The sequence below is a fragment of the Sciurus vulgaris genome (assembly GCF_902686455.1).
Source record: "Sciurus vulgaris genome assembly, chromosome: 3".
NCBI lineage: Eukaryota > Metazoa > Chordata > Mammalia > Rodentia > Sciuridae > Sciurus > Sciurus vulgaris.
Window position 1 is genome coordinate 13,842,416 of NC_136463.1, and position 24,642 is coordinate 13,867,057.

The window sequence follows — 24,642 nt, forward strand, 5'->3', positions numbered from 1 at the left end:
GCCCCCTGAGCCGACCGCCAGTCAGGCGCTACCGCGGACAGCCCTAGGACGTAGGGCGGGGCGTGGGGCGGGGCGTGGGGCGGGGCGTGGGGCGGGGCTCACCGCTCGCCCCCACCGCCCACGTCCGATTTTGTGCTTGGTAAAGTCAAACTTTTCATCTAAAATTCGTGGGTAGAAAAGCGAGTGTAGCAGAGTGGCACATCCCAGGTTTTCTTACACCCCTGCTTCGAATTATAAATTTCTTAGAATCGCGGGCAAGACATTTAGCTTTTCTTGAATCTCGGTTTTGTCATTTGTGCGTGAGGAGCCTGAAATGAACACTCAGAAAAAAAGTGCTAAGGTTGTATCTGGTCGAGAATCTTGGCGACTTAATCTGGGATTTCTGATTGCTCATAGGGGAGGATATGGCAGCGGCTCGGTAATATTACGTGCTTTTTGTTTTCGTTTTCACTCTAACACACTAGGTAAGAAGAATCAGCCGTTTTATTTGTTATCCCTCTTATGAACATCAAACCAGATAACGTTAGTCCATTTCAGTTCTTAAGGGCCGTACAAGTTTTATTTGTTATCGGCTGCATTCCCAGGGTCCATATAAAATAGCTTAGGATCCTAAAAAATTTTAATGAGGTTGTAGAGGCTATGGTCATATGGTCAACAGTAGCCTGGGAAACAAACGAGAAATTTGGGGGTATTTTTTTTAAAGTATCTTTTAAAATATGTTTTTAGTTGTTGATAAATATTTATTTATTTATTTATATGGAGAGCTGGGAATCGAACCTAGTGCTTCATGCATTCTAGGCAAGCACCCTACTACCGCTGAGCCACAACCCTGGCCCATATTTTCTTACACGACTGATTCTCAGTCTGAATAGAACTCAATTTACTCTCTTGCTATCACAATCATGAATAATATGACCCACCTATAAACAAAACAACATAATACTGTAGCAGTGATATAAAGAGAAACAAATTTTAAAGTACCAAAATATGTCCAAGGCTCTGGGTTCCACCTCCAGCACTGCAGAATAAAACAAAACAATAATGCTGGTAAGTGGGATTACAGGCATGCGCCACCTTACCTGTCTCAACTTGCCTTCTTAAAGTGGTTACTTGGATATCCAAGAGACACCTTAAACATACATCCAAAACTGCTTTTCTTTCCCTCTGGCTTTGCTTCTCCCTAACTGAGGATATAACTCATTGGTAGAGTACTTGCCTGGCATATAGAAGGCCCTGGGTTCAGTCCTCAGAACAACAAAAAAGACAAAAGAAAAGAAAATTCAAAGAGGTAGTCATCTACTTGGACCCCTACCCAAGAACAATACCTTTAGAAGTTGCTTATATGTGCCTCAAGCATCATAAAGGCTTGCAGTTGGAAATATGATTCTTCCAAAATGCTGAATAACTTCTTCATAAACTCTGACTATATGGAATAAAAAAGGATAATCTTCAATCTTCAATTGTTTTTCACATAGAAGAAATCTTAGTTCATATTAATAAATATCATAGCATGTGTAACATCAAATTAGACATTAAGTGCCTGGCAGGACATTTAAAAGTCTGATAATATTTTTATTAAGTGTGTAGGACAATATTTTTTATTAAGTGTGTGTGTGTGTGTGTATGTGTGTGTGTAGTTCTGGGGATTGAACCTAGGGGCGTACTTCCCCAGACCTTTTTAAAATTTTGAGACAGATTCTTGCTAAGTCACCCAAGCTGGTTTTGAGCTTGCGATCCTCCTGCCTTAGCCTCCCAAGTAGCTGGGATCACAGGCGTGTAACACTGTGCCTCTCTAAGGAGAATATGCTATTGTGTAGGTTTGTTGCATTGCAGGCTGCCTAGCATCTCAGTTACATGCTATTTCCCTTTTCTCCCTAATGATTGTGTCACCTCCACGTTCCCCTACAACACATTCTGGGGGCCTGTGTTGTTGAGACATACGAGGCTAAGATGCTACCTAGATTTTCTGTGTTGATTTTCTTTCCTTTTTTTCTGTATTGAGAACAAATCCCATAGCCGTGCACATGCTAGACAAGTGCTCTACCACTGAGCTACATCCTCATACCTTTTTTAAAAAAATAAAAAAAATTAATTTTTGAGACTGGGTCTTGTTAAATTGCCCAGGCTGTTCTTGAACTTCCCGTCCCCCTGTCTCAATCTCCAGAGCAGCTGGGATCATAGGTGTACAACACCACTGCTGGGTGAAATTGGTTTGAACTAAAGTAGACAAAAGGATCTAGTAGTATGATTTTTGTGTGAAAGTTTTGAGAAGTCAAAAAATAACAAAGATGAGATGGAGTCAGCAGATTTATGGTTTCCAGAACTCAAAAAATAAGAGTGGGTGGGAGGACTAAGAGGCAAATAGGATATTGAGAAAACTCTAGTTGGCTCCCAAACCCAAGTTCTTCCTTCCTAGGCTTAGAGGTAACAGAAAAGAAAAGCAAGTTGAAATCTAAGAAAACAAGAAGTTGAAATCGTTAAGTAGATAAAGAGGGAGCTCAGTAGAAATCTGACCAATGGTCAGAGATTGAGAGTACTATATGATAGATGCTTTGTGAATTGAATTCTTTATTTGAATGAGTCTGATTAAATTTGTGGCTTTGTGAGGAAGGAGTTGGTTTCAGAAGAGAAAAATTGGCAATGGAGGAATAAGGTATCTAAAAGACAAGGGGGAAGTGCTGATTGAAACAAGCAGTTTATTCAGGAAAAAACAATGAAATGATGTGACCTAAGGGCTAGGGCTGTAGCTCAGTGGCAGAGCGCTTGCCTCCCATGTATGAGGCACTGGGTTTGATTCTTAGCACCACATAAAAATAAAATAAAAAGATATTGAGTCCATTTAAAAAAAATAATGTGCCCATATATTAATGACTATGTTTGGTATATTTTTTCGTATTTGACATTTCAGGCACATTCAGCTTATTGGCTGACCCAAGGTTCCTGCCTTTGGGAAGTGAACATTCCCATGGGAAGACAGAAAAAACACCTGTAAATATGTGCTGCGTGGGGATTTGGTAAGCATTTGGGAGGTGGTCGAGGAAAGCCTTGCCAGTGAGCCAAGACCGGAAGTAAGGGGGCGTGTCTCGCAGACATCTGGAAGATGACGATGCCAAGAGAGGTTACAGCAAGCAGGTGCAAGAACCCTGAGAGAGCTGGGGATATAGCTCAGTTAGTGGAGTGCTTGCCTCGCTTGCACAAGGTGGTTTCGCCATTAGAAGGAATTGGTTTTCAGTCTGAGTGAGAAGAGAAGCCTGTGGGGGCTTGGGGCAAAGGAGAGACACGAGCTGACTTAACATATTCAAATACTCAGTCTGGCTGCTGTGTGGTGATCAGATTGGCCCAGAACTCGGGAGACTAGTCTCCAGGTTATTACAATAATCCAGAAGGGAAATGACGGTGGTATGGACCAGGGCGGAGGCAGTGTTAAGAAGTGGCTGAATTCTGGACATAGCTAAAGATAGAGCGAGGATGGGATTTTCTGATAGACATGAGAGGAGAAGGTTAAACATGTCTGCAAGATTTTGGCCTAGCATCTGGAAGTTACCATGATGCACCAGATGAGGGAGAATTAAGGCTGGAAGGAAAAATCAAAAAGTTCGGTTCGGGATATGTTTGAGGTGTCCTTAAGTAACTGTTTTAAGAAAGCCCGTAGAGCCAGATAAGGTGGTGCATGCTTGTTATACCACTTACCCAGGAGGATTGCAAGTTCAGGGCCAGCCTGGGCAATTTAGTGAGATCTTGTCTTACGAAAACAAAAAACACTAAAATAAAAAAGAAAGGGCTGGAGATGTAATTCACTGGTAGGGAATTCAAGGAATAGTACTGAAAACAGAACGGAACAAAAAAGGCAAGCAGTTATATTTCAGTTTCAAGTTAAGGGACTAGAGATTTGAAGTTGGCAGTCATTGCTGTATGGATGGTATCTAAAGCTATGAAGCTAACATTACAGAAACGATCCTGAGATGTTGTGTATAAAATGTTTTTATAAATTGCCTATTTTAAAGGTAGTTAGGGGAATTGCTGTTTTCTAGACTGTTGTGAATCATTTGTATGAAAAATTACAGTGTATTTTATCTTTGGAGTAAATCTCTTGGTCCTGTGTTGGAATTAGTTCCTGCCAGATGCAGTTAGAGTCCCAGACTGACGATGTTTCAACTTGATTTTTTTTCTTCACTTTGCAATGATGTAAAAGCAATAGGCACTCAGTAGGAATCATACTTCGAATTTCGAGTCTATCTTTTCCTTTATCTTTTCTTGTGATTCTGGGAAACCCAGCTCCTAGTCAGGCCTGAGATCACAAGGCCGAAGACCCATAGTCTACAGTGGGCTGTATTGCTACTGTATGATGTTTGGGACGTTAGGTGTGTAAATGCATTTTCAACTTAAGATATTTTCAACTGATTATGGGTTGATTGGGACATAACCCCATCAGAAATCAAGGAGCATCTGTATAACAAGTCAAAGTTACTATATTTGTTTCCTATTGTTGCTGTAACAAATCAGTGCCTTAAAACAACAGAAATTTATTCTCTCGTGACCTGGAGTCCAGAAGTCCAACATCAGTACCAGTGAGCAAGATTGAGGTGTGGTGCGACCATGCCCTCCAAGAGCCCTAGGGGGCGACCCATTCCTTTCCTTACCTGGCTGCTGGTGGCTGCCAGCCTCCCTTGGTTTGTAGCTGAATGACGCGTTCATGAGCACATTACCTCTTCCTGTGAGTGTCAGATCTCCCTCCAGCACTCTCTTTCAGAGACATTTGTCATCATTTTTAGGGCCCACACAGATAACCCAGAATAATCACCTCATCTCAAATTTCATAATTGCCTCACACCTGCAAAGTCCCTTTATCCATATAAAGCAACATTTCTAGGTTCCAGGGATAAGAATCTGATATCTTTGGCTTACTACAGCTACCTAAACAATTTTTAAGCTGGAATATTGATTTAAATTATATATATATATATATATATATATTTTTTTTTTTTTTTTTTTTTTTTGGTACTGGGGATCGAATGCAGGGTGTCACACATGTTGGGATGATCTTTACCACTGAGCTATACTAAAGTCCCTTATATACTCTTTTCTTTTTTGTATATGTTTTTATACAAAAAAGATGGACACAATATTTTTATTTATTTATTTTTTTACGTGGTGCTGAGAAATCGAACCCAGTGCCTCACACAGGCAAGGTGAGTGCTGTACCACTGAGCCACAACCCTCGCCTCCCTTATATACTCTTTTTTTTTTTTTCCTTATATACTCTTAATAGCAAATAATTCCCTCTTTTTTTCTCTGGCAGCATCTAAAATGTTCCACATAAAGTGAAATTACATGATGTTTCTATGGCACTCTGTAGTTAAAAAATATTATTTCTGGATCTGTACTGACACCAATTAATGGTACCAGGTTAAATACACTTTGACATTAAGCCAGGCATGGTGCATACCTTTAATACAGCTAGGTGGGAGGCTGAGGTAGGAGGATCCCATGTTCAATGCCAGACTCAGCAACTTAGCAAGACCCTGTCTCAAAATTTAAAAAAATATTAAAAAGGGCTGGGGAATGTAGCTTAGTGGTACAGTGCTTGCCTACCCTGCATCAGGCCCTCGGTTCAATCCCTAATATTGGAAAAAAAACCAAAAAACTTTGAAATTAAAAAAAAGTTATGATTGCATAGTCGCCTTTATTAAAGAACAATCATGATCAAAATCATATCTTCTTTCATCATTAAAATTTCTCCAGGGCTGGGGATGTAGCTCAGTTGGTAGAATGCTTGCCTTGCATGCACAAGGCTCTGGGTTCAATCCTCAGCAACAAAAAAACTACAAAAAAAACCCCAAATTCTCTCCAGTGGGTTAAGGTTATGTACTGCCTCATAGGTGTGAACAGAATACTGGATTGGACTTTTTTCTTTTTCTTTTTCTTTTTTTTTTTTTGGTGGGAGAGGATGCTGAAGATTGAACCCAGGGCCTCAAGCATGCTAATATACATTCTAACTTCCAGCTATACCCCCAGCCCCTGGATTGGGTTTTCCTCTCCAAAGAATGTCACAATGCTAGATTTTCTTCATATGTGTGAAATGAGGAAATATAACAAAAAAGTACAATGGTCTGAACACTGAATTTTTCCTAGGTGGTTCTGTAGGTAAAGACTTACAAAGGAAATTTAGGTTTTTATTCATCAGAATATTCCAATGTGTTGCCACTATCTGGAAAAAAACAGGTTATTCAATAAAAAGTCAAATTTTGATGAATTTCTCACCAGCTTATTTATTAAAAAGAAGAAAAAGAACACCTGCACCTTTGAATTAGAATCTCCAGGTTTTTTCTATGGGAAACAATTTTTACCACATCATTGTCAATTCATTTTTATTTTATGAGCATTTACTACACAGCTACAAGCAATTCCACATCAAAGACATTCTCTGTATTTAATAGAGGCCTGATAAATGGGTCTACATGTGAGAATTGCCTTGGGACTTGTTTTGTATAGTTAATAAGAAAGTATTTTAACATATGCTTATCAACCAAACAAGAATAGATAATAGAGGGATTTAAACACACACAGTTATACTTTGTTGGAATTAAGCAATTAATATTGAATAAAACAAAAATTAATTGCAAAGAAAAACATTTGATTTTCTAGACCTGCCCAATAAAAATGGGGTGCAGGCCAAAAGGAACCTAGCAGCCATCCTGAAAGAGTTATCTGTGGCCAAGTCATACAATCTGAGCAACAAAATTAATAACTGATGGTATTGTATTGATTGTAACTCAAAATATGAAATACATGTGCATAAGTCCATACCAAATAAATAAATAATTGCTGGGGTGTAGCTCAGTGGTGGAGCATTTACCTAGCATGTGCAAGGCCCCTGGTTCCATCCCCAGCACTATACACACACACACACACACACACACACAATATTAAGTGAATGAATAAATAAATAAATAATAACGAATCTTGCAGAATTCCTCATTATGACTGTATAGACACTCTCCCCTACACTGGGACTACACTGCACTCCCTTAGTGTGGGTGGGACTTAATGACTCAGAATCGAGCATGGAAAGGAAATAGTAACTTTACTGTGGAAAAAACCTGGCAGATATTACCTTAACCAAGTGATCAAAGATAAGGTTACGACAAACACAGAAGGGTCTTTATCCAGACCCTTAGACACTTCAGTCATGTAAAGCTGAAAATGCGGATAAGAACAAAGAGACATCTTTATGTCACTGTGGCATAACAATTTTTATTTCTTCTTTCCTTAACCCTTACTTTGACGATCTGAAAGGCGGTCTCAAAAGCTTCCTCTCGGTGTAGCTAAACATTAGACAGGATTAACAAATGTTACACTGATCACCCATCACCCCCACCCCAACAGGCCCAATGTGTGTGTGTGCACGCGCGAGTGAGCACCTTTGGGGGTGCTACCTTTAGTGGGAAAGGCAGGAATACCGCCAAACGTCCTACAGTGACCTCCACGACAAAAGAATTACCTGTCCCAGCATGTCCACAGTACTGATGTTAAGAACCCTGCAGTATTACGTGCATACATCTAGTAGATGTTTCCTGAGTGCCCACAATGTCCCTCGCAGCATGCTTCATTTTCCAGATGACGGAGGCAAATCTGTCTCCTCAGAGGCCCACCACCATGTTGGGTGTTGGAGAACAGATCAAACACCAGAGAGTAGGTTACAATAGTATACATGAGGACCACACTTGCATATAAACAAGAATCAAACGACTAGTCCCGCAAAATGTTTTGGAGTCCTTTAGAGATAGGACTTGCCATGGGCCTTGACTAACCCGTAAACATTATGGGTAGGAAAAAGGGAAGATGGGAAGAAGAGCCATAACATTTTGTTTGGAAGTACCAGTGATATTCTAGGAATAAAACACAATGTGAGTAGCGTTCCAAAAGCTACACTCTTTTTCAGGAACTACGTAGAGGTGAGTTAAACCCTTCAAAGGGTTTATTTTGCACACAAACTAGGAGGTTTCAACAAGGAGGGCTTCATCAGAATGCAACTCAAAGACAATAGGTTGGAAAACTCCTCCTGACTTTGATTTTGATGTGCACCTTCCCCCCACCCTGTGTTCTGAGTACACCTGCCTCCAGAGGTTGTCATTTATGTGGACTAGGTGCTGTCACAAACACCCACAGCATACTCTTCTTTTCCTTTTGGTCATAGCATCCCTCTCTGGTAACCACTCTTTGTTCCTCTTTTTTGCTCTTTGTGCCCCATCCTTATTGTTTTTATACGTGATGATCACTAACCGCAAATTGCACATTGTTAATAGAGCTTTCTTACTAACCATATGATGACAGCAACACCTTCAAGGCCCTTGGTAAGTATGATAGCATCTGTTGAAAAGAAACAAAGATACAACTCTCCTGCCACAGTTGACGACTTACACATTTTTAAACGCTCGCTATTGGCCAGTAGGTGGCGCTCTCTCCCTTAATGTGAGTGAGTTGTGAATGAATACTCTCCCTACGCCCTCCACCTGCAGGCATGGTTGTAGTGAATACTAATCTGTCCCAATTCCTGTCCAGATCTTTTGAATTCATCCTCTTCAGTCTTTGTTTAGTTCTCCCCACGTCTCCTGTAGTATTATAATAACATAATGACCTCCTGCCTCTGCTACCTGTCCTAACCCAATCCAGCACATTGCCGTCAGAATCGTTTTTTCAAAAATATAGACAGTCCACAGTTGGGGGATGGGTTGGGGAGAGGGATTCTCGATGAAGGCAATGAGATGAAGCAGAAGGGTAAAGCCAAGACTGTAAGGCTTTCTCCAGCCACCAGATTTGTCTTATTTGGCTGGAGTAGGGATAAGGAAGGGTAATGAGCTAATTGTGGGAAAGGGATTCTGTGTCTTCAGCCTTCTGCCAAGTAGACCACAGAGAATCACTAAAAGATTATGAAGGTGGTGGGGTTAGAGCTGTGCTTGCACAAGATTAATGTGACCAGGCGACCAGGCATGCGGATGGGTAAAGGAGGAGAGAATCCAAAGAAGTCACCTTACAACAGAAGGATTGGGGGAAGAAACATACTGCTGGCAGTCTTTGTGGGTTTCCTATCTGCAGATTCAACCTATTGCACATGGAAAATATTTGCAGAAAAGCTGGTGCAGTGGTGCTTTTCTGTAAAAATATTTGCAGAAAAGCTGGTGCAGTGGTGCACACCTGTCAAGGGACACAAGTGACTGGGGAGACCCAGGCAGGAGGATCACAAGTTTGAGGCCAGCATGGGCAGCATATGGAGCCTGTCTCAAAATAAAAAATAAAAAAGGGCTGTAGCTGTAGCTTAGTGGTAAAGAGCCCCTGGGTTCAATCCCCAGCACCAAAAAAAAAAATAAATAAATAAAATAAAATAAATAAATAAATAAATAAATAAATAAATTAATTAATTAAAATACTGGGAAAAAATGTGAACACATACAGATGTTTTCCCTTGTCATTCTTCCCTATAGTATAATATCTATTTATATAGTAGATTGTATTAGGTATTATAAATAATTTAGAGATAATTTAAGATATACAAGAGGATGTTTGTAGACTGTGTGCAAATATGCTATTTTATAAAGGGAGTTGAACATTCTTGGATTTTGGTAGCCAAGAGGGTCCTGGAACCAGTCCTCCTATGGATACAGAAGTACAAGTGTACGTGACCATTTACAATTTGGGAAATTCAGAGAAGTAGTTCCTTCACTCCATCAGAACACTTCATTCCAGAACCAATGTCAGCAAACACCTAGGAAGACAGAAATAGAGCCCACACACCTGGCTGTGATGTCCAGTGTGCACCTGGATGGGGGCTAGCCAATACATTGCCTCACTGTGTCTGTAAAGATGATTAGGTGCCCAGAGCAAACGCCACTACACTTGTTTTCAAGTAAGAAGTAGAAAAAAGAAAAACAGCTTGAGCTGCTTCGAATCACAGACTTTCAATGTGTTATTATTCAACACTACAGTGTCAGATTTAGATTTTTCCACCTCGAGGAATTTGGTTTAGCTTTAATTAGTTGCTGTGAATATTTCTGAGCCAACTCTGGGAAGCATTTATCTAGAAAATAGTTTTCATTTAAATATAAGCTGGATACAGGGTGTCATTTTTCGAGCAGGCTTTGTATGATGTTCAAAGTTCTAAATTCACTGTAGTCATCTCATGACCTTAGCCACAAGCCCATCATCGTTAGACTGGTGAATGGCTTATTAATCATAATTTATAATATTACACTATTGAGGCCATCTGTAATGCTATCCAAGTTCTTTGAGTAGCTGCAGAACTTTTACTTCGTGAATATTTTTTGGAGAAAAGATGATGCTTACAGTAATTCTCATACAGGCAACGGATGCATTTTTCATCTAGCAACTTTTCAGAAAAACAAGCTCCAGAATACCAGACAAATGAAAAACAGACTTCAGCAGCAACTTGCTGCTTCCTGAGTAACGGAAGAATGTGCTTCTTGTGGTTAAAATGAAGGATCTGCTTAATATGGATGAAATACCAACACTCCAGGCGTTTTCATTGACATTTCACTGTGACTTTCTGAACTTAAGAGTGCTGACACGAAAACCTATTCTTTCTGCTCGCCAAAGCCTGCAGTCAGATTGCAAAGCCAGGACAGAAGAGGACCAGGCGACATCGGGTTCATGCCTATTTTTTCTATTTGTACTTAATTTTCATTCACACTACTGCACTCCCAATTTCTTGGGATTCCGTCTCTGGAACCAGTTAGGACACTAGGAAGAGCTCCCGAATCTCATCGTTGCTGTAGCATTGGCCTTGCCTACCGGATCAATGTGAAAACGGTGATGGTGGGTATTTGTAAAGACTTTCCTAAGGTCAAGGGACACTTGTGTACCGTGGGTCCAGAAGCTTCCCAGAGTGGCTGGGTAGGGTACTGTGGCACCCAGGGTACATTTGAAAACAGACTCAAAGTCCCTTTTTCCGATGCTCCCCGGAGCCCGCCAGGCTCGGATCCGGGGCAGTCCTGCAGTCTGGCAGCAGCCCGGGAGAGACATGCTGTTTTGTTTAAATCCTCCACATTCTTTGCCATTTCCCCATTGGCCGGATGGGGCTACCCTCCCCGCCGCGGCCGCTGCTGATGTCAGCCTCGTCGCGTTCGCTCCTCCCGCACCCACCTCCCCGGCCCCAGGCACACTGCAGCTCTGCGCGGACTCTCCGGCCCCGGCGAGGTGGCTGCAAACTCGCGGGCACGCACGGCGCTCGGGGAGCCAAGAGGGAGGGGACGCGCGCGGAAGGCGCCAGCTTCCTCTCGCCCGCCCCTAGCAGCAGCCAGTCGAGGTTGGAGGCACCCGGGGCCCCAGCACCGCAGAGCAGAGCGGCGGCGGCGGCGGTTGCTTCCCTTTTCTCCAGCCGAGCCCTGGAGCGACTCAGGGACTGGCCCTAAAAAGAGCAGGAAATCTTGTTTACCTCCCGGGGAGAGGAGCCGTTCGAGCCTTTGTCTGGAAAGTCTGCATCTCCGGATCCGGCTGCGATGTGTTCCTGGTGACATTAGCACTGGGCAGACCGGTCGGAAGAGGAGGTAGCCAGGGTCTGCTCTGCTCTCGAAGGCGGATCGAGTGAGTGACTTTTGTGCATTTGTTTTAATTTGTAGAAATCTCTTTCTTTCCCTCCCTCGCTCGCTGCCGGGCATGTCCTGATCTGGCGGCCGCTCCTACCGCCCCAGGCTGCCGATCGTAGCGCCTCCAGCGGGTCTCCCTCCCTCACTCCTGACTTTGCAACACCGCGTTCCGGGAGGACCGACCTCGGCGAGGAAGGAGGCGGGGGAGACACGAACACCGGACTCAAACCTTGACATGCTCTCGGGAGGACAGGAGGAAGCCAGGAGCTGAGCGCACCGCGGAGGTTGCTTCGCCGCAGGTTCCGAGCGCCCTGCCTTGCGCCTGGGCAGCAGCCTTGTTGGTCTGGGGGGACGTCCCCGCTTCCCGCCCCGGAGGTCCGCGGCCGGCAGGACCATGCTGCTGAAGGAGTACCGGATCTGCATGCCGCTCACCGTGGACGAGGTAGGCGCCGCGCCGGGCCTCGCTCGTTCCCGCCCGCCCACCCCCAGCCCCGGGGCGCGGGTCTCCCGCTGTCGCCTCTCGGCCGGAGGTCCACAGCGGGCGGCAGGGAAACCCGGGTGGAACTCTACCTCCCAAACCAGAAGGCTGGAGGGGGAGGAGACAGAGGATTTGCCGTTTCCACTTGTCACCCTAGCGGGGGAGGGCGGCGTTGGGTGGGGCGGTGGACTCCAGGTGGGCTCTTTGGAGGCACCCAGAAACCAGATTGCTGGGGATCACAATGCGCCAAAAGGAGATGGTGCGCCCCCTCCCTCCAATTAAGAAAACGAATACAGCAAACCCAAGAACCCAAGCGCGCTCCGTAGCTAGGGTGTCGGGAGCCCCCTGCTCTGGAGGTGGGCCCGGCCACTCCTGCCCGCCTTCCGCTGTAAGGTTGGCGCGCGGGGTGCCCTCGGGATCTACAGCCTCCCAACCCCTTGAGGGGGCATCTCAGAGCTCTGGGGGCCGTCTGGGCTTCCGGTGGTCGCTCTGGCCTGGGCGCCTCTCCCGCCATAACCGCGCATCAAGCCTCGGGGATCTGGCTTGTCCTTCTGCAAACCGCCTGGCTGGGAAACTTTCTGCGTCTCTTGTTTCTTCCGCCGCGGGGAGCGTGGTCTGCGGGCGAACCCGGAGCCGCGGGGGCTGCGGCGCTACCACAGGAGGGCGCTGGAGCACGCAGTGCCCGGCCAGGGTCCCAGCTCCAGGTCCTGCAGCTGCCGGGCGGGGACTCGGCCTCCAAGCGCTGCTTGGGTTCCATTCTTCAGATCCCCCAAAGCAGTGATCTCCATCATCCAGGAAATGGTGACTCAAGTGAGGGTTATTCTGGCCCGGTCTTCCCTTTCATTCCCCTCCCCACCTTTTTGGTGATTTCACAACTGCTTAGCGTCTGTCCAGGGACAGCGAGGGAGCTTGAAGCAATTTGAAACTCACAAGTGTGGTTTGGTGTGGCAACACAAATGAAATCAGCGACCCAAACTGTATTCGTATTTAAATACAATGCATTTAAGCGATCAAATATGTCATTGAGTCACTGCTTTGTGAAAGGAGAGGTGCATTTTGTGAAGGGACTCTCTTCGTTAGTCATCTAGAACAAATATTAAGGCAAAGTCCTAATACAATCCAAGGCATGATCAAAGTAGCCCGGAGTTTACAAAACAGGGACACTGACTGCCTGGGAGGGAGAGCCCAGCTCCCACCAGCATGACCAACCAAGCTTTGGAGTTGGCTGGCATTTGAGGAGGGTCATGAAGGGTGGAGGCCATGTGGGTAGGCAAAGGTTTTATTTGGGGTGGGGGCCGTGAATCTGATCTTGTAAATGGAATCAGCACAGCTTTGTGGGGAATGAGGAAGGCAAATGAATGAACAGAATACCGGGGAAGTGTCTGAAAAGGTGGGGCTCTTCGCACCTCCAGGGAACCCTTAGAGTGGAGGTGTGTATGTGTACTCAGTCTCCGGAGGGTGGATAGGAGTTTGGAATCTAGAACAGTGTTGGGACTGCATGAATTGCACAAAAATTGCAGGTGATAGTCAAGAAAAGAACCAGTTCTAGAATCTTCTCTTTTAGCAACAAAATCTCTTTATCCTGGTTTATTTACATATTTATTTGTTTATTTATTTTTGTGGTGCTAGGGATTAAACCCAGGGGCACTCTGCAACTGAGTTACATTCCAACCCTTTTAATTTTTTATTTTGAGATGGGGTCTTGCCAAGTTGCTGAGGCTGGTCTCCAAGTTGCCATTCTCCTGCCTCAGCCTTCTGAGTGGCTGGGATTGCAGGCGTGCCCACCACGCCCGGCTAGCCTGGTGTTTTTCCTCAGGCTTTCTTAAAAACCTTCAGGCAGAGTGCTTCCACAAGTACCCAGTGAAGTAATCACGTTTGAGTGATATAGGTGGAGGCCCTTTCTTAATTGGCCCACAAAATCAGACTCCACCTGAACTATAATGTATAATTATAAATTATTTAATGTATAATTCATTTGGATTAAAACAAGCATGATTCAGTTTCTGTGAGGTCATATTCTGATGTCATTTTCTACTTTGTAAGAGAAGCAAGGGGCAATTTACACAGGAGGGCAAGAATTCAGATTAACCAAATCAGATCATGGATGAGGAAAGTAGGCCTAGCTTGCTACAGGTCAGGTCCCTAGAGCCTGAGCTGGTAGCAGATCTCCCGGTCTCCACCACCATTCCTGGCTCCATGTCCTGCTGATCTTACCACTGGATACTGGGAGGCAGTTTAGGTGCCTTTAAAGACCTTCATCATCAGCTTAGGTAGATTTTGGGAGGCCTAACCTGTGCTTCCAATCCTGATTGGCCTTGGACCTGATTCAACCTACCTGGAACTTCTGGATCTTGCTTCTGTTTAACTACCACAGTTAATTAGTAGCAGTGTCCAGTCAGTGTCCGTTCTTTGTCTCTGGCTTTATCATTTGCTCACTTAACCCCCTGCTGGTGCTTGGGAGTTAGGGGGCTTCTGTATGATTATTCACATTTTGCAGATGAGTTTACAGAGGTTCAGAAAGTCTAAGTGATGTGCTCCAAGCCACATAACTAGTTAACAGCCAAGCCAGGAGAGCCCTGGGAAAGCACATTATTTATTTTTCCTTACTCTGCTCTTTGCCTGTCAGTAGCATTGAATCCAGGAAAGGGAAAAACCATTCCGTGGAAACAGATAGTTTCAGTGCACTCAGCTAAATAAAAAAATCAGAGGGCTTTGAATTGTTATAGATCATACTGACTTCTACTATTTCTCTAGCCTTATTTTACCACATAAAAATGTCCTCCAATTCTAAGAAAAAAGAATAGCTATGAGAGATAAAAGAAAATAAAGCTGAAACACAGCCTAGATCAGGCGTTGGTGTGTATGTGAGTGTAAACATTAATTTCAGAGCTGGGGATGTAGCTCAGTAGTAGAACATTTGCTTAGCATGCACAAGGCCCTGGGTACGCTCCCCAGCACAATAATGACAACAATAAATATACATATTTGTTTATATATATATATATATATAAATTTTAGAATAAAGAATTACAGCTGGGCATGGTGGCACATGCCTGTATTCCCAGGGACTTGGGAAACTGAGGCAGTAGGATCCCAAGTTCAGGGTTAGCTTCAGCAACTTAGCAAGGCCCTAAGCAACTTAGCAAGATCCTAAGCAACTTAGCAAGACTCTTTATCTCAAAATAAAAAATAAAAGGGGCTGAGTATGTGGCTCAGTGGTTAAGTGCCCCTGGGTTCAATCCCCAGTAAACACCCCCCCCCCAAAAAAAAAAAAAGAAAAGAAAAAAAATTACAAGATGTAACATTCCATAGATTAATTTTAATAAAAAAATTCATTGGGGTAGTCTCATTTATGTTAAATGTAGTCTTCTCTGAACTAAATATAAACCTTTTGGAAAGTTATGAACAGGAAGATCCCTAGGGGCCGATGGTTGCTATAAAGAGAAAGTTGTCATTGTCTACATTTGAAGCATTTGGTGACATAGATTCTAGAATTTTAGACTGGGAAGAGCTGTTTAGCAGAGGTGGTTTGTAGTTGAGCCACTTCATTTCACCTAGAATTCTAGGCCAATAGAAGGCACCGTCACTTGTCCATCTCAAGGCTAAGGACAGAATTCAGGTTGGAACCTGGGCCTTCCTATTTCTGGTGGGAGGCTGTTTAAGTGTTAGGTCACCGTGTCTACAGTGGTCCCTCCTCCGGGAGTCCTTGTTGGAAGACAGTGTTAATCCCTAAGTCCTATGTGTACAGCAGCTACGCTGGGCAGTCCCTAGATGAAGGTGCTTTGAGGACTCTGACCTTGTGTCTACCTAAGGGACATATAGCAAGCAGTGCTTGGAACTGGAAGGGTGGCTAGGGGCTGTATCTGGAACTGCTTTTGTATAACAAGCCCACTGGTTGTCCTTAGATGGTATGTTTTTGGGGGGTAGCATTTGGATGTGTAGCTTGAGGAGAGGTAATAGTGGAGTTTGGGACCTCTTCACAACCCCCCGCCCCAGCCATTCCTTTGGGTTACCACTGGTCCCAGCATCCCACTTAGCATCCTCAGGACTCTCTGGAGCACTGTGGATGATCATCCCTTCCTGAGAAGGGTACTTATTAGCAAGATAAGTACCCCCCACCAGGCACAACTGATGGAGTGGAGCACACCTGTAATCCCAGCAGCTAGGGAGGCTGAGGCAGGAGGATCACAGTTCAAGGCCAGCCTCAGCAATTTAGTGAGGCCCTAAGCAACTTAGTGAGACCCTGTCTCAAAATAACAAAGGGCTGGGGGTGTGGGTCAGTGGTTAAACATCCCTGGGTTCAATACCCAGTACCAAAAAAAAAAAAAAAAAAAAAAAAAAAAAGTTAAGTGCCTCCCAAGAGCTAAACACACCCTAAAACTACCCAAGACAGGAATCCTTCAATTTTTAATACTTTCTTTTCCTTCTCTATCTTTGCTGTTTTAACAGTTCCTATTGTGATTGCATTAGCATTAATGTGTGTACTTTGAGGGATTTGTGGTCTTTAGGGATTTGATGCACAATGAAGGAAAACAGAAACTTTCCCCTCCCGTTCAAGACAAGAGGAAAGAGAAAGAAGAAAAGAAAAACAACTTTTTCATACAGAATATTATTTTGTTCTTTGCCCTGGCAGGGAGCCAGCGCACTTTACCCAGGCTCCTCCAGGCCCCTGGAGAGTTTTCTTACGTACGTTTCTGAGAACAGATTTGGGATTGGGGTGGTGCCACCTCCAGAGAGACATGAATGGAGATGCCAGAAAGCTCACAGTGCTCCTTCTTCTCAGTTTAAACAATTTATTGTGCAATGCACCTGGAAACGTCATCGGAGCAGAAATTCTTGAAGGAACGAGGTTTTAAGTTCCAGAGTGGCACTGACTTTGCTTCTTGTACAAAGAGGTACCTTTACATTAAGGTACCCTTAAATGTAAAGTTGTTTGCTCAGGGCTCCTCGTCAACGTATTTTGGAAAACGCTTTTTTTAAGCCTGAGCACTATTTATTTATTTTGTGGTGCTGGGGATCAAACCCAGGGCCTCACGCGTGTGAGGCATGAGCCACATTCCCAGCCATTAAGCCCCCCCCCCCCTTTTTTTTTTCAGTACTGGACTTTTTCCTTTTTTTTTTTTTTCCTTTTCCTGTTAGCTTAGTTGAAAGGGACTGATGCCAGCATCATGACTTTGATTTCTGGGTGACCCAGGTAGCTTTTTGGCCTGTTCCACAGCCAGGGGACAATATTCCTCATGCCACCCAGCTATATTGCAAGGCTCAGTTCTTAGTGGTGAGTGGCAGGGAGGGAAAGGAGGGCAGGTTAATGGATGAGTGTAAACCTTTCGCCACTAATGGAACAGCGAGGGACAGATGCTGTCCTGCTGGCGGGTCGGCCAAGTTGACTTTGTGCATGAAGGACGCCGTGTTTTCCCTGCGCTTTGGGTGTGCATGACTGTCACATGAAACAGATTCTGGGCCTTGAGAGAAAAAAAAAAAAAAAAAAACCCACATTGTCCTTAATGAAACCCCAGTTAAAAGTGGTAGTAATTAACTTTTGCTTTTGATTACAAAGACAGCGAGCAAGTCCCTAAGGTTTTTAAAAGTCAAATTAGAAACCCTGCATCTGATTGAATGAATATTATTGATATTCAGAGAAAAGCAAGTAGTTTTCATTTCAGGAAGGCTGTTATTTCAACTGAATGAAGAATACTTTTTTGCAGGCAGTTGTTTTTTTTTTTTTTTTTTTCCCACTTTGGTGCTGGGAATCTAACCCAGGGCCTTGTGTGTGCTAAGCATGGGCTTGAACTCTAACTCTGAACTACACTCCCATCTCCTCTAGACAGCTGCAAAACAAATCAATACATCTAGGGTCTCTCCCTGGCACCCTAGAGCGCCCAGGTAGTGTGTGCAAGGGGCGGGGATCACAAAGTGTTTTGTTTTGTTTTGTTTTGGAACTGGAGATTGAACCCAAGGCTGCTTTATCACTGGGCTACATTCCCCATTTCTTGTGTTTTAGTTTCTTGTTTTGACCCTCAGTTGCTTAGGTTGCAGAGGTTGGTCTTGAACCTGTGATCTTCCCGCCTCAGTCTCCCGTGCTTGTTTTTGTTTTTTAAAAATATGAAAGTATGTGCACAGTGATGGGGGCAGTTGATGTGTTTTTCAGGAGCAGAAATTACTGGAAAAAACATGTCCGGGTTTTTTTTTTGCTGTAGTCACCTGAGTGAGGGCACAGGTGCCCTGGCAGGCCTGCGGGGTTCTGGCCTGATTTCTGTTGCTTGGAGGTCTGCGTGGCTCAGGCGTCTCTCAAAACTATTATGAAAACTAGGCGACACTTCTGCCCCTGTTAGGGGAAAAGGACTGAGTTCTGAAAAACAGCCGATTTATAGAGAAGTCGAGAAAGTCGTGTGCATCTTTGGCAAATTCCATCCCTGGAGAGGAAAAGGCAGATTGCAGAGTGCAGACTTGCCAACTGCCCCACCCCATCTCGTCTTGGAAATCAGGAATGTTGTGGGATTCCCGAGTGGAGATGTTTTCCTAGGTCAGGAAGCCAGTGAAGACCAAGTATGTGATAAATATTACAACGACAAAATCAGTCTTAAATGTAAAGTTGTTGGAAGAAAGGATCTTGGAAATATTACTTTTTGTACCACACAAACTCCAGTTTACACAAGGGTACTATTCATACAAACAGGGTTTCAGGGGTGCACCTCCAGGGGCACCCTTTGCATGGAACCCAGTAGGAACAGAGCCTGGTAATGGACCAGCTGTTCTTGTCTGCCTCACCACTGGCCCAACCCCTGCCACTGTCATATGCTTCAGCTTGACACTCTAAGCAAGCTTGTGAGTCTGTAAGGGGAATGTCATCTCAGAATCATCTTTCTAGATCATTCTATCCTGGGCTGGGGATGTAGCTCAGGATAGAGCACTTGCCTACCATGTGCAAATATGGGTTCCATTCCCAACTCTGAAATCAATGAATAAAGTAAAATAGCGTCCCCTGTTATTTTCTATCTCTGTTTCCACATGTGCTATTTCCTTCTTGGCATTGACCACAACTCCTTCTTATTTTGTTACTCATCTCCATTGTTATCTTTTTAACATGTCATCCACATGGGAGAACACCCATACAGTCTTTTAACTAATTTTTCTTCCGTACTCAGTCTTTGAAACCTGCTGTGCATTTTCCAATCACAGCCCATCTCAGTCAGAACTAGTCACTTGCAGGGCCCAGGTTCCACGTGTGGCCCTGTGGTTGTCACAATGAACAACACAGTTCTGCTTCAGTGGAGGGTCCTGCACATGGTAAATACTGCTGGATGGATGGATGGGAGGAAACTGGGAAAGCCAGGAACCCTTTAGGAAATCTGACTTTAAATATCTTTCTTTATACTGTCTAAAATTTTTCTGTTTAAAAAGTTTCAACCACCTAAAATTTTACCAACTAGAGATTCTTTTATATTAAAAACATCCTCCTTTAACAATTCCTTAGTGACACTCGGAGAGGCTTGAAGTCCGTCATTCCAAAGAGTTAGGGAATCTGGCTTCTTTCCTTCTAACTCCCAGAGGAATATGTTAGTTTTTGTTTGTTTGTTTGTTTTATTATTACTATGTAACAGATCAGTGGTTTAAAAGAACAACACAGTTTGTCATCGCCCAGTTTCTGTCTGGGTATGGCATGGCCGGATTCTCTGCTCAGGGTCCCAAGGCCAAAATCAAGGTGCCTCTCCCGCTGCCTCTCTTTCTGGAGCTTGGAGCATCTTCCAAGCCTGCGTGGTTGTTGGCAGAATTCAGTTTCTTGTGGTTGTAGAACTAAGGTGCTGGCCATCAGAGACTGGCTTCTAGAGGCCACCTGCCATTTCCTGCTATGTGGCCTCCCCCACGCATGGTGTTTTATTCTTTCAAGGCCAATAGTTGAGCTTCTGCAGTTTTGAATCTCTTGTCTCTTTTTCTGTAAGAACTCTCCTGGTTAGGCTAGGCTCACCATATTCAAGGGAGGGAGATTTTGCATATGCAGGATGTGCTCACCAGGCAGTAGGAATCCTGGGGGCCATTGATATTCACCACAGGGAGATTAGTGAAGTGGAACGTTTTTTTTCCTTGAAGGACAGAAGTAGTTCTTTCTCTTTTTTTTCTTGGTGGTGCTGGGGATTGAACCTAGGTCCTTGTGCATGCGAGGCAAGCACTCTACCAACTGAGCTATATCCCTAGTCCGGTTATTTCTTCAACCTAGAAAACTTAGGAATATGGAAGTTCTAGGTTGGCCCTTTGGCATCCTGAAAGTATTCATTCCACAGATACTTTCTTGAAACTCCTGCTAGGTGCCTGCTACGCTAGGGATGGCATAGCAAGAAGGCAGACCTGATGGCCTTCTGGAGCTCATAGGCCAAAGGACATTGGAGAAGATTGTTGCTATTTAAAAATAGATTTTGGAGATAGTTGCACAACTCTGTATCTATATCAAAAACTTTGAATTGGTATTTAAAATACATCTCAATAAAGCTTTTTTTTTTTAATAGAGATGTTTATAAATTTGTTTTAGCAGCATAGACACCTATGATCACAGAGTCATTGACAGAAAGTGCTGAGCTGGGATATGAGTGAATTGAAAAGTTATGATCCCTGTCCTCAAGGAGATGGCTCTGGTTGTCCTGAATTTAAAGGGCCTTCTGAAAGGAGCTTGCCCTCTTCCACAGCAGTGTGGGAAAAAATATCTGCCAGATTTGGACCAGAATGACCGCAATTTAGGTCAGAACATAATACTTAGGGGAAAAAAATAATCACAGCTTGAAAGCTGCCCTTATGGCCAACAGCAGGACTGTGGGGCACCAGGGGGGCCTTCCTTGACAGGGCACCCCTCCTGCACCCTAGGGGTCAGAAGGGGACAGAGGCTGCTGTCCATCCTGAGAGGAACAACCCCTTGGAACCTCAGGACCATCCTGGGATGACTCCAGCGGCATCTCTGCTCCACATGTGCATTGGATGGGATGGCGGGATGAATCCTGGAATACACAGTGAAGAGATGCCTCTCCAGGGGAGGGGAGTCTGCTGTACTCATGTCTGATAGAGGACCTTCAGACTTCCAATTGTGGGATTATTCCAAAGGTGGCCGATTGGCTACTTAAATTGTCTCTCAGTACCCAGGTTAGGCTGGGCTCATCTTCCAGGATGGCAGGGGACACACTGTCGTAGGCACTGGCCTTAAATTGATGACAGAGGAAGGATTCTGGGGTCACCCACCACTTCCTGGCTGTCTGCCTGAGCAACGTCATGTAAGGCTGTTTATTGACTTAGAAACACTGAAATTGGAGCTCACCAAGATTTTGACATCAAGTATTAAAGTGACTCATTCTTTCATTTCCCAGCACTTTGACCTAAAGAGCCCGCTCTTAAACCCCGATTTGGACGTGAATGGAAGTTGACTCATATATCTACACATGAAGCCACCTAAGTTCTTGCTCACATTTATCTAATGACTTTGGATCTTTTCTCTCTTTTTTATTTGTTCCTTTTAAGTTTGGGTGAAGCGTGACCTTCTAAAATTCATCGTCATCTTTTATTCCTTTAGTGTGCTATCAAACCATCTATAGGATATTGTTTCTCTACCAGACCAAATCATCTAGAGAGGAGAGGCCAAACTGATATAATTTGATGACAACCTATAATAATAATGTTGTTTAAGTACCTAATCTAGCAGCTAATCTCCCAAGATTGCTCACCTACCCCATGTCATTCATACATGTACACGCAGGCACACACACAGACACACCCACCCCACACAGGTCTGATTATATTTGCTTATTAAGATCCCAGTGTTTCTGAGCACTACTCTGAATGCTTATTTAAAAGAAAATTTATTAACTGAGGAATGAGAAATCCCTATTAACTTGGGTGCTACTATAATTAAGTTGTTTAAACTTTCAAATACACAATGTCTCGTTACTGGATTTTTTTTGGCAGTGGGGAGAGGCAGGGTCTTATTAAGTTGCTTAGAACCTCGCTAAGTTGCTGAGGCTGGTTTTGAACTTGGATCCTCCTGCCTCACCTCCCCGCTGCTGCTGGGCATGCCAGGCTGGATTCTTCATATTTCTCAACATCTCTCCCTTATGTTCTAGTTTTAACTGTTGTAACAGAGCTTATTTACTTATTCTTTTCCTTTCTTTTAAGGTGCTGGCCTTTGAATGCAGGGCTTTGTGCATGCTAGGCAAGTGTTCCACCACTGAGCTACATCCCCAGCTCTATTTATTTATTCTTAAAATTTAAACTTAAAGTTTCATTTATCTCTTGTCTCTAGAGAAAAATGCTTAAAACTTGCATGGAAGTTTACAGAGACAGTAGTGATATGACCTGCTCATGAGTCTTGTGCTGGATTTCCTGAAAAGTCTTGTGCAGGACTCGAGTGTCCCAAGAGCTGAGGGATGCACACCTCATCCTGCATTTCTGAGCCATCTTTGCTGCTGTGTCTTATGTAATGTGCATTGTGAAAGTCACTTGCCTTGCTCTCAATTGCAATGGTGAGAAGCTAGACAGTTGTCCTGTGTCACAAGTCTTCATCAAGTGTGGCCTGGCAGCAGTTTTGCTCTTGTGTTCGTAATGAAATAACTCTGTATGCTTTGGCAGTGCATCTTATAAAGGTTCTGTTTGGAAACTGTGGGTGTTAAAACTTGTGTTTTTTTTTTTTTTTCCTTTGGCACCAGGATTAAACTCAGGGGTGCTTAACCACTGAACCACATCCCCAGCCCTTTTTATTTTTAATTTTGGGACAGGATGTGACCAAGCTGCTCAGTACCTTGCTAAGTTGCCAAGGCTAATTTGTGATCCTCCTGCCTCAGTCTTCAGAGCCTCTGGGCTCTGGGTTTATGGGCATGTGCCAATGTGCCTGGCTTAAATTTGTTTTCTAAGCATGCACGGGACCTTGAATTTTCTGAGCATGCACGGGACCTTGAATTCAATTCCCAGCAGCACAAAAACAAAAAAAAAAAAAAAAAGAGGAAAGAAAAAAAATTTGGTTTCCATTTTGTGTGCTTGGACTGTTAGAAGTCACTTTTCATATGCAAAGGGAGGAAAGTGAGAAATTGCATTTGTTGAGAGACTTCCTGTTTCCCTTGGACCTCGGAAGAGTCTTATGAGTTAGATATTATCATACCCATTTTACAGATGGGGATCATGGCTAGTCAATGGTAGACCTTGATTGATATACCTCTGCTCATCCAGCTCCTTAGCTAAAAATGTCCCAGGTCTCTGCTCTATGTAGTTCTGTCTTTCTGAGATTCCTAAAGGTAGAAAGGACCTTTCAAGATCATCTAATCCTTTCACAATCAAAAAACTCAATTTCATAGAGAATAAATAAGTAACTTGTTCAGGATTACCAAAGGAATAATTATGTTACAGCAAGAGGAAAAGAGTGGTTCATAAGTTTAATCTCATATTAAAAGATCAATTTGGGATGCAGCTGTGGCAGAGAGGACCTGGGTTTGTTTGATCCCCAGCACCAGAAGGGGGGAAAATATAGAAAAAAAAAAAAAATTGCATTTAACCTAAGTATTAAACCAAGCGACATTCCTCTGTTCAACTTCAATTAATGAATCATATTCCTCTTTGAAAATAACTTTGATAGTTCATGCTTCAAAAAGAGAACCACCTCTACACTCTTAAATTACTCCTTTTAATGGCAGTAAAAACCCTTGGCCTCATCCACAGAGACGTTAGCTCATGAGCTCTTGTGAGTTACTTCAAATTAGTGTCTGGGAGCAGAAAAGCGCACCGTGCTTCAATGTGTTTAGTGGAAAACTTAAAACTTGACGGGGAGCAAGCAAATTGGGAGGTATTAAAATGATCAAGATGTATCACTCACAGCCATGTAGCTAACCATTCCAGCTGAGATGATGCTCCTTGGAAGTTTCCGGCTCACCTTTATTTACTAGCCTGGCATCCTGAGCCAGTTTACAAGTTAATATCATTCTCTCACAGTCACACTGTGTGTGGACAAAAATAAACGTTCTCTTGATAAGACTGTTATTTTGAGGAGCTGTGGCTCAGTGGTGGGGCATTGCTCAGCATCTCAAGGCCCTGGCTTCAATCCCCAGCACCACAAATAAATAAATGGAAATGAAAATTTTAAAAAGTTAAAAAAATATATGTATGTATATTTTGAAAATGGAGCTCTAAAAGACATTTTTCAAAATTTGAGAAATCTCGGGAAAGACATTTACCATGATGGAGAGAATGTTAATAATGGTTAGGGTGGCAAATTTTATGTCATATGTATTTGACTGCGATTTTCTTTTCTTTCTTTCTTTTTTTTTTTGGTACTGGGGATTGAATCCAGGGGCACTTAACCACTGATCCACATCTCCAGCCCTTTTTTATATTTTATTTTGAGACAGGGTCTCGATGAGTTGCTTAAGACCTCGATAAGTTGCTGAGGCTGGCTTTGAACTCGAAATCCTCCTGCCTCAGCCTCCCAAGCTCCTGGGATTACAGATGGGTGCCATCAGGTCCGGCCCTTGACCACAATTTTCATAAATAAAAAAAAAAATCAAGCAGAAAGTGGCAAGGGTGTACATGTACAATTAAGTGTGG

The 24,642-nt window shown here is 43.6% G+C and overlaps 1 protein-coding gene across 1 annotated transcript in view; it reads left to right on the top strand.

Annotated features, from left to right (window-relative positions):
• The first annotated feature begins 9,549 nt into the window (after positions 1-9,549).
• Positions 9,550-24,642, top strand: part of PITPNC1 (phosphatidylinositol transfer protein cytoplasmic 1) — a 291,062-nt gene continuing 275,969 nt past the window's right edge. Inside the window, exon 1 of the mRNA XM_079131631.1 lies at positions 9,550-12,042. Within this exon, the coding sequence (XP_078987757.1) occupies positions 11,995-12,042 (48 nt within the window). The 5' untranslated portion in view covers positions 9,550-11,994. The remainder of the gene's footprint in view (positions 12,043-24,642) is intronic.